Genomic DNA, 14,109 nt, shown 5'->3' on the forward strand with positions numbered 1-14,109 from the left:
CACACAAAGGATATTAAATATTTGTTTTCCTTTATATGTGTAACACGGGAGAATATTAGTTGTAAGAACCACACGAGACAATGTTAGTGAAGTTTTGCTTTATTCATTTGTTAAACTAGTTCTCATGGACACTGATTTGTAGGCCCGCAAATAGTTGACAATATATTTGTCTTCTACTGTTTCTGAAAACATATTTCTTGTTGAGTTTACCGGTATGATGCGTTGGAGTCCTTGAAGGAGGCTGCTGGAGAAAGTTCCGGGGTGACAAAGATCTGAGTCCGGACAGGAGCAAGGAACTTATGCGATCTTGGTTCCGCCGGGACGAGCCATCTACCGATGAGCCGGGGGGAGAATTCAACAACAGTTTCTCAAGCGATTGTTTTTTAAGCCGATAAATCGAGTATAAATTAGTGCTTGAGTTTATCGATAATTGTGGATATGCTTATTTTATAAAACCCATGTTAAAGTTGTTAATGTTGAGAATTGTGTAATTATCCCCTGTTGTGTTAAATGGTCTCGTCTAATACCTTTATAAGGAAAGGGGCAGATGGTCTGGTTGAATCTGTTTCTCTTATAAGTCCTGTTAAGTCATTTCTGTTAGTTTGATGTTGTTTCTCTTTGTTTTATGTCTTGTCGTCTGGAGGAAGAAATAAATGATCATTGTCTATGAGTTGGGCTTGTGGATCACTTACCTTGACGTTGGTTCTCTCACATGCACATAAGAGTCCACACTGGAGAAAAGATGTTCACCTGCACTCAGTGTGGAAAACAGTCTCATACAAAGACCGACTGGCAAAGCTCATAAGAACTCACATTGAAGAGCGTCTGTACTCATGTGTTCAGTGTGGAAAGAGTTTCAGACACAATAGTGCGCTTACTGTCCACAAGAGAATTCACTGGAGAGCCCAAACACATCTTCAGTGGAGGAAGATTACCCAGTTAGCCTCAGACGTCTCACCCACGGGCCGTTCATTCAAAGCCATCATGATTCCCAGACCTTCAATATGTGCTCACATTCTGGAGAAACACCATTTATCTGTTATGAGGGATAAAACATTTTAAATAAACACAGAGAAAACCATGCAAATGTAAAGCCTTTTTGTGGAATATGTTTGTTATTGAATGACGATGGTAAGAATTGCTAGTAAATCCATAATGAAGAGAAGTGAAGTGTTTGAGTGTGGTGTGAGTATTAGAGCCAGTTAAGCAGCATCACATAATCCATACTGGAGAAAGAGCGTCACTGGAGAATAAACTTCATAAGTATTCATATAGTGAAGAGTTTCACTCAGCAGGTTCCTGGAGAGACATCACACTACTGCCTACATGAGGAAGAACCTTTAGCGCAGGGGTCACTAACTAGTGGACTTCGGTCTGAATGAACTTTGATATCATCTGACTGTGGAACAAGTCTGTCATGTTTGGTGGCTCCTCCTCCTTCACAGGTAACTGCAGGTGAAAGTGAAACTATTACAGCAGGAGCCATTTTACAGCAAAGCCTCGTTCAAGAAAATAAATCATAAAGAAGCTAAAAACACAGTAAGTATAAACAGCCTCATGTTTATTCAGTAGATTTAATATCGTCTTGATCTGAACATCACATTAAGTTTATTGGTTGAAGAACTGTCTTGAATATTGTGTTGTTTCTGGAATCAGGAAGTGTGTTTATAAACTCAAAACATTAAAAGTGACGTTTTGAAAACTTAGTTTCTCTGTTAAGAGCAAATGTGAAGCTCAATGTTGTGGACGGACTGATGGGAAAGAAGTGTGTATTTCTGAGATGACACATAACACATCAGTATTTTGTTTACAGGTTTGAGATTAACTCTTTATATTCTGACACTGTGTGTTCATCATGAATCTCTACAGAATTATCAAAAGGTGAGAAATGAAAGATTTTAATAAACTTAAATGTGTTATTGTCTATAGTTAGATGTGTTTTGATCTGACAGATGTAAGAGTTTGTGTTTAATAACTTACTTTAGTTTAAATAGTTTTTTAGTATTTGTGGTTTAAAATGTAGAGACTACATTTGTAAATGTACATTTTATACACATTTACTAATTATATTTTTATGAATTATATTAAAATATGTTTTTATCATTTATATAAAGTATTATTATTGGGTGAAATATCTCATTAATACAAGTTTTTTATTGAAAAATGCATAAAACTGAACATGAAGTAAAGTGTTGTAATGTTGTTTTAGTTTGACTGGTGGAGAATCTCCTAAACCCAGCTGTGTGTCCATGAAGAGTGAAGCATCAATGGATCCTCCACTTTACTTCAGTTCAGGAGACTGTGATGATCCAGATGTGAGGTGAGAACAGTCTGATGGTTTAGACGAGTAAATCACTTCATCAGTCTTTATTCTCTGATCTGAGTCTGTGCTGTTGATGTTACTGCAGATATTCACTGAACACTTTACTGACAGATACACACATTAATCCAAGTGTTCACTGTATGAAACACATATTTCATTTATTGTTACATTACAGAAACACAACAAATGTCTCAATCAAAGGGAAGCACATGGAGTCTGTTTTCCAGGTGAGTGTGTCTGTGTTTGTGTGTGTCTGTGTGTGTGTGTGTCTGTGTGTGTGTGTGTCAGTGTGTGTGTGTGTGTGTGTGTGTCTGTATGTCTGTGTGTCTGTGTGTTTGTGTGTGTGTGTGTGTGTGTGTGTGTCTGTGTATGTGTCTGTGTGTGTCTGTGTGTGTCTGTGTGTGTGTATCTCTCTGTGTGTGTGTGTGTGTGTGTGTGTGTGTGTCTGTGTGTAAAAGTTGAGAAATAGATGTGAAGCAACTACTGTGTAACAATCGTTTACATGCAAATATTTATAAGGGATTTTTTTACAGTATTTTGCTTTGATTAACAATAATTTATTTTACATTCATTTGATTTACATTCAATATCATGTTTCATTCACAGTTTATTCAGAAATGTAGATGCTCTTCTTCAAATGAAGCTTTAAAATAATTTTACCCCAAAATATGTTTCTAAGCCCAACATCAAATCTGTATGTTTAAGGGGCGTTTCATGAGATTCTTTTACTGTCAGTCGTACTGCAGCTTTACACAGATTACTGTTATTATTACTGATGATTCTGAAACATGTTTAGATGTTTAGTTTCAAACTGATTCATTGTAGTAAGAATTCACGATCATATTGATTTGAAATAGATCTCAGTGTGTTATCAATACTGATGTGTATTTGATGCTTTGAGAATCATTTGAAGGCAAAATATGAATTAAAGAAAATATGATTTTGTTTCTGTAGTTTTGATGTGTGTTTATAGTGTTTAAATGTGTTATAAGTTTCATGAAATGAGGTTCAAGCTATTTAGAAAAAACTGTTTTCACTAAAATGAGCATTAAAACCTTTTTCTGCCCTCATAAGAAAACAAAATCATGTGTGTTTGAACAATGTTTTCAGGAGCTTGAGCACAAACTCATCTCTCTGATGAAGAAAGAGCTGAAGATCTTCAAGAGTCTACTGAGTTCAGATTACCCATCATGCTCTGAGAGAGAAGAGGAGGATGATGAAGATCAGATCAGAGTCAGAGAGATGTTTCTGAAGATCACACTGAACGTCCTGAGGAAGATGAAGCAGACAGACCTCGCTTACAAACTACAGACCAGTAAGAGCTCTCAGTCATGTGACTATGACATCACTTTACCTTCAGACGAACAGACACAGTGTTTGTATTTACTGATGATTATTAGTGAAAATACATTTACAGTTAATAAATCAACAGAATAGAACCATGAAGCTTTTTGTGTTCAACTATGTCATGATCAGCAAAACCTTAAAACACTCTTAAGGTCAAATATATATATTTTTTCTAATCGTATACATGTATTTTTATTTATATTCCCTTTGTTTATCAGAGTTTGCCCCTTTAAACATGAAGAAACACAAATCCAGACTAAAAGAGAAATTCCAGAGAATGAATGAAGGAATCTCAAGTCAAGGAAGCTCAACACTTGTGAATGAGATCTACACAGAGCTGTACATCACAGAGGGAGGGAGTGAAGACATCAATAATGAACATGAGGTGAGACAGATTGAGACGGCATCCAGAAGATCAGAGACACAAGAAACACAAATCAAATGTAATGACATCTTTAAAGTCTCACCTGAACTAAACAAACCCATCAGAAGTGTGCTGACTAAAGGAGTCGCTGGAATTGGAAAAACAGTCTCTGTGCAGAAGTTCATTCTGGATTGGGCTGAAGAAAAAACAAATCAAGATCTTCACGTCATATTTCCACTTCCTTTCAGAGAACTGAATCTGATCAAACAGACAAATATCAGTCTGATGGATCTTCTTCATCAGTTCTTCACAGATACAACAGCACTGAGATCGACAGACTTTGATGATTATAAAGTTGTGTTTATCTTTGATGGTCTGGATGAGTGTCGTCTTCCTCTAGATTTCTCAGAGAATCCGAGTTTGTTTGATGTCAGAGAATCAGCGTCAGTGGATGTGCTGCTGACAAACCTCATCAAGGGGAATCTGCTTCCTTCTGCTCTGATCTGGATCACCTCTCGACCAGCAGCAGCCAATCAGATTCCTCCTGAGTGTGTTGATCTGATCACAGATGTACGAGGATTCAATGACCCTCAGAAGGACGAGTATTTCAGGAAGAGAATCAATGATGAGAGTCTGGCCAACAGAATCATCACACACATGAAATCATCCAGAAGTCTGTACATCATGTGTCACATCCCAGTCTTCTGCTGGATTTCAGCCACTGTTCTCCAGAGAATGTTGAGTGAAGCAGAGAGTCCAGCACAGATCCCCAAGACTCTCACTCACATGTTCACACACTTCCTGATGTTTCAGATCAAACTGAAGAGTCAGAAGTATGATGGGAAATGTGAGGTAGATCTTCAGCAGGCTAGAAAGAGTCTTGAGTCTCTGGGAAAACTGGCTTTTCAACAGCTGGAGAAAGGGAACCTGATCTTCTATGAGGAGGATCTGAGAGAGTGTGACATTGATGTCAGAGAAGCGTCAGTGTACTCAGGAGTTTGTACTCAGATCTTCAGAGAGGAGTTTGGACTGAACCTGGGGAAGGTGTTCAGCTTTGTGCATCTGAGCGTTCAGGAGTTTCTCGCTGCTTTGTTCAAGTTTCTGTCATTTCTTCAACAAACATCAGAAAACTTCAGCAGATTGAGATCAAACATGAGTGATTTACTGAAGAGTGAAGTGGACAAGGCCTTACAGAGTGAGAACGGACACCTGGATCTTTACCTCAGATTTCTTCTGGGTCTCTCACTGGAGTCCAGTCAGACAATCTTACGAGATCTGATGACACAGACAGGAAGAAGCTCTGACAGTAAACAGGAAATAGTCGAGTACATTAAGATGAAGATCAGAGAGAATCTCTCTCCAGAGAAATCCATCAATCTGTTTCACTGTCTGAATGAACTCAATGATCATTCTCTAGTGCAGGAAGTACAAACATATGTGAACAGAAGAGATGAGTTTAGTCTTGCTGGAGTCCGTCTCTCTCCTGCTCAGTGGTCGGCTCTGGTGTTTGTGTTACTGAACTCAGAAGAGAAGCTGGATGAGTTTAATCTGAGGAAATATGATCGATCAGATGAATGTCTTCTGAGGCTTCTGCCAGTGATCAAAGCATCCAGAACAGCTGAGTGAGTCATTTACCTGCAGTTTCACCTGAACATCTAACAGTCCACATTACTGTAGTTAATGTCCTACAGAGACACAATAAAACATGATGGAATTGTTCACTGCATCTATAGAGTGAGAGCTGCTCTCTTGTGGCTTTTTTCTGATTTTCATTCATTTGTTTTTTATTTATAATTGTCTGTCAGGGTTCAGTTCTTGCAGTGATTCTCTATCAGGTGCAGATGTTGCTTCAGCTCTTGTGCAGATGATTCTCATTGTTCAAACATTATCTCTTGATGTGTTTATATGTTCACTGTTATCTTGTTATTTCTCTTTCAGTCTGAGTCTCTGTAATCTGACAGAGAAAAGTTGTTCATCACTGGCGTCAGTTCTCAGATCAAACTCCTCAAGTCTGACAGAACTGAACCTGAGTAACAATAATCTGAAGGATTCAGGAGTGAAGCTGCTCTCTTATGGACTGAAGAATATAAACTGTAAACTGAAGACATTAAAGTAAGAAAATCCTTTAAGCAATAAAGTTAAACATGTGTATGTATTATGTAAATGAAGGTCTTCATAAATTTATCAGAATCATCTTTATATGTAAGAGACTCAACAGTGACTGTCAGTCAATGACTCTCTGTTGATTCAGATTCATACAGAATTATCACCAAACTGAGATCATTTTAATAACTAACTTCAATATATTAAACTATTCATGATATTATTGTATAATGACAGTGATTTACAATCATATTTTATTGCTTGTATCATGTAAAAAGGGACATAATTTGATACATTTGATGAATAATAATTGAATATATGAATGTAACAAGATTCAATAGAGTGAAGGAAGGAGGCGGCAACCGGCGAACATTTAACAACTTTAATTAAATCAAATAAACAATAAACACGGAAGTAGAGACCGGCAGCCACCTCAAGATAGACTGCCGGCCATAAAACATAGACACAAACTTTACATGTCCTGGCCCGGTCCTCTCTCGTCAACAGTCCTGCCGCTCGTCCTTTTAAACTCCCGATCTCCTCCGTAAGATATGCGGGACCAGTGCGCACACAGCTGATTGCAACTATCATTCACGCCACCGGCCCCGCCTCACAGCTCTCGTCCCGCCTTCCTCACCACAATGAAATAATAAAAATATATTAAAGTATAATTAACTATATTAAATAATTATGCTATTAATTATTGTCTAAATGTTATTGTCATTATTTTCTTCTCTCTTCAGTCTGTCGTTCTGCAGTATTGGATCTGAAGGTTGTGTTGCTCTGACTTCAGCTCTGAGATCAAACCCCTCACATCTGACACAACTGGATCTGAGCTGGAATAATCCAGAAGATTCAGGAGTGAAGCTGCTCTCTGATCTACTGAAGGATCCACACTGTCAACTAAAAACACTAATGTGAGTTACTGATCTAATTATCATTTGCTGATTCACTCTTGTTCTTGTGTAAATTTAAAACACCATGTAGTGTGTTTTACCCTTTCTTGGGTTTTTCGTTTTTCCCCTGTAAAGCTGCTTTGGAACAATGCAAATTGTGAAAGGCGCTATATAAATAAAATTGAATTGAATTGAATTGAATAAATTTGATGTAGTTGACAGTGGCGGCGTTTCAACAAAACCTTGGTTATGGCAAAATTTCCTCCGGCCAAACAACAGCGATATTCCAAAGTAACGTCACCATAAATGATACCACATCATATCTAAACAAATCCTTCACAAGAATCCAAAACACTGAATGAATGCATGAACATGCACAGAGACTTACAGATAACAAACACAAACCCTCATATCCATTAAAATGTGTTTTTAAAGCTCTAACTCTGCAGCAAAAGAGCGACTCCAACAAATATCTACTAAAGCATCTGTCATTTATACTGTGTGTGACAATCGCTTCAAACACACAGACAGATGTTTCATAACAACCACAAACGACCACGTTCATCAGGTACGAGTCTAAAATAAACACCAAACATTAAATGAAATGAACAGCAAACATTATTAAATATAAAACATGTCTCACCTTGTCACAGTGAAGTTTATTGTTATTAAGCAGCGGCGAGGTTGAAGCTAAATCTGTGACATCCAGATAATCCAAAAAGATTCACCTGAACATCTAACATACAAGAAATATACAGCAGTCTAAAATATTAAAATGATCTTTAATGGGCATCATTATACACACTTTGTTTGCTGTCTGCACTTGGGTTCTCTGTCCTTATTCCCACAACACGTTCCTGACACCTTGATGCTTCATACGATATCCTGAAACATAGAAATGAGATCAGAAGTGATCATTAAAGGGGTCAGCTGTGGCCTAATGGTTAGAGCTTGTGATCAGAAGGTTGCCGGTTCTAATCTCAGTGCCAGCAGGTCATGACTGAAGGGCCCTTGAGCAAGGCACTTTACCCCTGATTGCTCTGCAGTAATGATCCACTGTATAAAACTACTTGTAAGTCGCTTTGGATAAAAGCGTCTGCCAAATGAATAAATGTAAATGTAAATTAAAGATCCATCTGTTAATGCTTTGACTGTTATTCATCTTTGTGGCAAGTGCAGCGTTATTCACATCAGAAAGATCCATCATGCAGTCAGAAAACAGTCATAAGTGTCTTACTAACATTGTGACTCACTGTTATCTTGTTATTTCTCTTTCAGTCTGAGTCGCTGTAATCTGACAGAGAAAAGTTGTTCATCACTGGCGTCAGTTCTCAGATCAAACTCCTCAAGTCTGACAGAACTGAACCTGAGTCACAATAATCTGAAGGATTCAGGAGTGAAGCTGCTCTCTGATGGACTGAAGAATACAAACTGTAAACTGAAGACACTAAAGTAAGAAAATCCTTAAAGCAATAAAGTTAAACATGTGTATGTATTATGTAAAGAAGGTCTTCATAAGTTTATCAGAATCATCTTTATATGTAAGAGACTCAACAGTGACTGTCAGTCAATGACTCTCTGTTGATTCAGATTCATACAGAATTATCACCAAACTGAGATCATTTTAATAACTAACTTGAATATATTAAACTATTCATGATATTATTGTGATTTACAATAATTTAATTTATTACTTGTATCTTGTAAAAAGGGAAATTATTTGATTATTTGATGAATAATAATTGAATAATATATTAAATGAAGTATAATTAACTATATTATATAATTGTACTATTAATTATTGTCTAAATGTTATTGTCATTTCATTTATTTTCTTCTCTCTTCAGTCTGTTTAACTGCAGTATTGGATCTGAAGGTTGTGTTGCTCTGACTTCAGCTCTGAGATCAAACCCCTCACATCTGACACAACTGGATCTGAGATGTAATAATCCAGAAGATTCAGGAGTGAAGCTGCTCTCTGATCTACTGAAGGATCCACAATGTCAACTACAGACACTACTGTGAGTTATTTATTATTTTTAAATCATTATATTTCTATAAACTATTTCCACACTGTAGGGTTTGCTCAAACTAGTTGACATGAATGCTCTGGCACTTCATTTAAAGCTTGATGTCGACTAGTCGCGGGTCATGTGGGCTAATAAATATATTGACGTTGTTCTAAAGTCGTAGGCCGTCACAAACAAACTCGACACATGTTTCTGTTGTTTCATCTATTAGTGCTCATGACACTTTCAGTGGACTTGTTGTAAATGCAAGTGAAGTTTGGTCTGTACACTCGCTTCAGATCTGAAGTAATGTAAAGCTGCTGTAGAGATCCACCTGCAGCTTTTTTACTACCAGCGACCTCAAGCTTTAAAATAGTTTTATTTTAGTTGTTGTTGCTCTTGTGCAATAGATGAAAAACTGTTAATTTGGTTTTAGATGCTAAATATTAAGAAACTAAGAAAATAAAGTCCACCCAACCTTACTTTCTTCTGCAAAACAGAAAACTGTTGTTAGCCATAAACTTCTATTGTATGGATACAAAACCAATGACAAGACAATGGGGACAAATGTTTTAAATATATCTTTTGTCAGAAGAAAGTCAGACAGGTTTGGAATGACACAAGGTGTAAATGATTAAATAATTTTCTTTTTTAGGGACCAGTTGTTATAAACCTGAATACATTTCTTTGTTGTGCTGAACACAAATAAACACGAGAGTTTGTAACTCAGCCGTTGTGGGTCACCATTGACTCCCATAGTAGTCTTTTCATTTTTGGGTGAACTGATCCTTTAAGTATCCAGTCAACCAAATCATCTTTATTAGACACATTTTAGGACTAGTATTATTCAGTATATACAAAAATACATATTTGTTGTGAGACATTTTTAAGTTGATTAATTTACTGTGGACAAGTGACAGAAATGTTAATGTTGGTGTGGTTGCACTTCTTGTATTGTGTTCTCTCTCTCAGATTAATTTAATATGATTTGTAAGTATTAAGTCATTGTGACATGATGTTGATAATGACTGAGATAAGTGAATATTAATATCATATCTGATGTTTCTCCTCAATGTTTTACAGTTTTGAGCCTCGACTGTAACAATCACATGAAGAGTGAAAGGATTCCCTTCATTCAGTAAAGATCATCTGAGCCTTTTTCTCTCTGAAGACTGTGACATCACCGCTGACGGCTGTGAAGCACTAAAAAGTGTCTTATTTATCATTATTTCCAAAACAATCTAATGACTTTTTCAAGTGATGATGAATATTGATGTGTTTCACACCTGGAGAGATAAACACCAAACACCTATAATGGACATCAAGCTGAAATATTCTGAAGCAACTGGAACAAAGAATGTGATCAAACTTCATATGTTTTATTGGTCATTTCTTTCTCAAATGGTTCAGACTATGATCAACATGAGCTCACAGTTACACATCATATGTCTGTCATGTGTTCTGTCTTTAACATGAACTGATTTAATAAGCTCAGAGATTCAGTGATGCAGAAACTTTCCTGAAATAAAACTGTAAATAACTGTTAACATATAATGTGCAAAGTATTGATCAATAATGTAAATAAATATGAATAGTAACAAAGCACACGCATAACAAAAACACTTTATTGGTGGTGTGGAATGATCTATAGCCGAGCACAGTATACAGATCTGAGTGTTTCTGTGATGTATTCACTGAGTTTAGTCTTTATATTGAGATGTGATTTCAGAAATATATTACAGACAGTGACGGCTGAGAGCGCACCCTGTATATTTACTTTATTTTACAAATGCACTTTTGTTGTCAATGTAGCCAAATAAAAGTATAAACACTTTACACTTTTATATGATGTCTTACACACGTATGTTTGATCACTAATGTCGAGTTGATTCTGATGCTATGAGAACAAGATCCAGCGGGAGGAGCATCAATATGGCGCTGTGACAGGTTTTGTACACTGAAAAAAATAACTTGTAGGATTTACTTAATTTTTTTATCGCAAGTTTTTGCATTCACTTTTGTAAAGTAAATTTTACTCTTGAAACTAAGTAAAAGTTATTTTGAAATTGTGAATAAATCTAAATTCTTTTTTTTAGCTGTATATAATAAGAAGGTTGTGTAAATCTAACTTGATTATTTTAAGTAAAATCTACTCAGTTTTTTTTTTGTAAATTTAATTTGAAATTTTGAGTAAATCTAACTTATATTCTTGACCTGTATGTTATAAGAAAGTTATGAAACTAAAAATTGATTTGTTTTGTTGCTGATAACAAAAATAATAATTGGACTCAACTGTATCAAAAAGTATTTAATAAATGCTTTATTTAATTAAATACCATTGCAGCATTACGTAAAATTTACAAAAAAATTAGCAAAAACATAAAAAAAATTACAAACAAACAACATCAAGAATGTTTTCTATAGCCTAATCATGTAACCAACTAAATCAATCGGAATACTGTAAGTATAAGCATCAACACTGGTGGCTATTATAATGCTTCGAAAGTTGCAAACGTTTTGATGCATCTAAAGGACGTGTTTTGCAAGGCCACCTCAGGCAAAAATAAAATTTAAGGTTACAAATTGATTCCTGAATTCCACCTAATACAGTCTTCCAATCTTATGTGTACAACTGACAGCTCTTTATCAATCTTCAGTCCTTTTGAACTCCTCCCCCTCAATTTCCTGCAATTAGACAAAAAATATTGAGTACACCATATTGTCCTTGCATACATAGACACACAATTAAACCGTAACTATAAATAAAGAGAATACATGTGAACTACTATTGACCTCTTTATTATATAGTTTAGTTTTTTTAACCCCAATCAATACTTTCCCTTAAGGCAAGAAAATTAGACTTCATATCATAGCAGGTTATTTTTGCAGTATATAAAAAGATGTATGCAAGATCATTTAATAGCTAAAGTATATTAATGATAGATAATCCGTGCAAGAATTAATACATGAGTATACATAAACATGCAAAGAGGCAGATCTGTGCAGATTACAGAACTTCAGATGTGCTAGAAGTTTCAAACTAGGCCTATGTCTCTCTGCACTTTCTATTTTAAAACGTTTACTTCCAGCATTTTAAATGGCGTGGTCAATTGCTTAGTTTTATTCACAGGGCAGCTAAAACTCTGCAAACCAACGATGTGCGTTGTGTACCAATGCACGGCAACGTAAACGTACCCTATATGTGAAGAAACATTTTGTTGCTGCGGTTGGCCAAGGACTATTTATTCCAGCGGAAGGATCGCCATTAGTTATTTTACTAACTGAGAAAGCAAAGAAGGAGTTGCAGGCACAACGCGAAGCGCGAAAAGCCCTTCAAACATGATTTATTCACCATACAACAGAGCCTCTCATAACTTATTTGCTTATTTTAATGCTCCTTACCTGATCAAATGAATTACTGGATGATCGATCAGACGCTGTGGAGGCCGTAGCCTTGTTTTAAAAGCGAGCGGAAACAGTTAAGCAGCGCAGTCAAGTTCAGAAACATGTCAGAATATCCCTACACGCGGGTTATTGCGCAAGCCACACCGAATTAACATTAATCGGTTAAACGGCAACACCTAGCCTAGCACACCCAAGTACCGGTAATAAGGAGCGAGAGGACGCGGAAGATAAAATGTCACACATAAAAGTTAGCCTATCGTCAATTTTCGTATTAAAAAATACAAATGTGACGCAAAATATAACGTTACTGTTGCTCATCACTCAGTGGCGGCTCCAGACAATTTTGATTGGGGGGTCAATGGGGGGTCCTGGTCATTTAAAGGGGGGTCTCATGAAAACCGACAGAAAATACAGTGGACACGGCTAATAGCTGCATATTAATGCTACTAAACAAATAAAACAACACAGCATATCAACTACTTTGTTTTTAATTAATTAATCAATTGTAGTTTGCCAACAATATGCTCGAACTTTAATTGCCACACCCAGTGCCGCTGCTAGCCATATTGGTGCCCTAAGCATAATTCCATTATGATGACCCCCCCCCCCACCCTGAAATTTGCCAGTTTTACTTTTTATTACCAAACATATAACTCAATACCAATAACACAATAGCAGCATCGCAGTATAAAACCTAGGAACACTAAATAGAGAAAGTAAAATCTTCACAGCTTTGCTGACTTTGTAAACATATGGAGAATAGCCAACACACACTACACATTTGAAAGTGCAAACTTTTCTTCAGTAAACAGAATTAGTAGCAGCACATCCACATTTCCCGAATTTAAGTTAATTAAACATGGACATACCTGCATGTGATGCACGGGCATCATCTCGCAGTTTCTTCTTCTTTCTTATCTCTTATCCTGACTCCTAATGTCTTTTCGGGGCCATTTCCAAATAAGTTGCCTAGGCAACCATCTGTCAAACTGCGTCAGGCGCACGCGCGATCAACCGGCGCTGCTGCGGGTGGTGGTGATATGGGAATGTTCGGCCGGTTTTTTTACATAAACATGGCTGAAATGTGCCTGCCTAATAATTTTTCTATAGCCTAATGAAATAAAATTAGATTTAAAAAAATGTTTTTCATTACGCTATTTTTGGTGCCCCCTCATCACTTGGTGCCTTACGCAACGCACGTGATGCGCGTGGGAGCGGCAGCACTGGCCACACTCATGACAGAAAACATATTTACAGTCCAAAAGAACGACGCGGGTATGATTGTAGTTGAGCCTGTCTTGGTTTCTCGGCTGAGCCATGGATTAAATCCCCAGTTAAATGCTCTCCGCCGTCAGGATTCCCAACATCCGTGCCCGCTGTCGCGCTCGATGAAGCGCTATTTCTTTTCATCTGCTCACCTGTCTCCTCCGCCCTTTTTAGGTATTACAAAACGATCCATTTTTAGCTTCAAGAAAAGTGCGTAGCAGCTCTTGCGGGCTCGCGACACCGTCTTGAACGTAATGACGCAAGGCGCAGCGACAGCAACGTTCATGAGGCGTCGCTTTGATTCTTATGTTTATATTTTTTATATGTCGATTAATTATTAATTATTATTGTTCTGCGTAGTTTGAAGAGAACAATTTTTAAATCTTTATCCAGGAT

The 14,109-nt window shown here is 36.8% G+C and overlaps 1 protein-coding gene across 1 annotated transcript in view; it reads left to right on the plus strand.

The window, feature by feature from the left end:
- The first annotated feature begins 1,453 nt into the window (after positions 1 to 1,453).
- LOC306891748 (NLR family CARD domain-containing protein 3-like) overlaps positions 1,454 to 14,109 on the plus strand; it is a 65,153-nt gene continuing 52,497 nt past the window's right edge. Inside the window, exons 1-10 of the mRNA XM_079452245.1 lie at positions 1,454 to 1,539; positions 1,814 to 1,881; positions 2,210 to 2,320; positions 2,499 to 2,550; positions 3,434 to 3,638; positions 3,889 to 5,656; positions 5,973 to 6,146; positions 6,881 to 7,054; positions 8,312 to 8,485; positions 8,881 to 9,054. Coding sequence (XP_079308371.1) covers positions 1,856 to 1,881; positions 2,210 to 2,320; positions 2,499 to 2,550; positions 3,434 to 3,638; positions 3,889 to 5,656; positions 5,973 to 6,146; positions 6,881 to 7,054; positions 8,312 to 8,485; positions 8,881 to 9,054 — 2,858 coding nt within the window. The 5' untranslated portion in view covers positions 1,454 to 1,539; positions 1,814 to 1,855. The remainder of the gene's footprint in view (positions 1,540 to 1,813; positions 1,882 to 2,209; positions 2,321 to 2,498; positions 2,551 to 3,433; positions 3,639 to 3,888; positions 5,657 to 5,972; positions 6,147 to 6,880; positions 7,055 to 8,311; positions 8,486 to 8,880; positions 9,055 to 14,109) is intronic.

This window comes from Barbatula barbatula (genome assembly GCF_947034865.1).
Source record: "Barbatula barbatula genome assembly, chromosome: 3".
Classification (NCBI taxonomy): domain Eukaryota; kingdom Metazoa; phylum Chordata; class Actinopteri; order Cypriniformes; family Nemacheilidae; genus Barbatula; species Barbatula barbatula.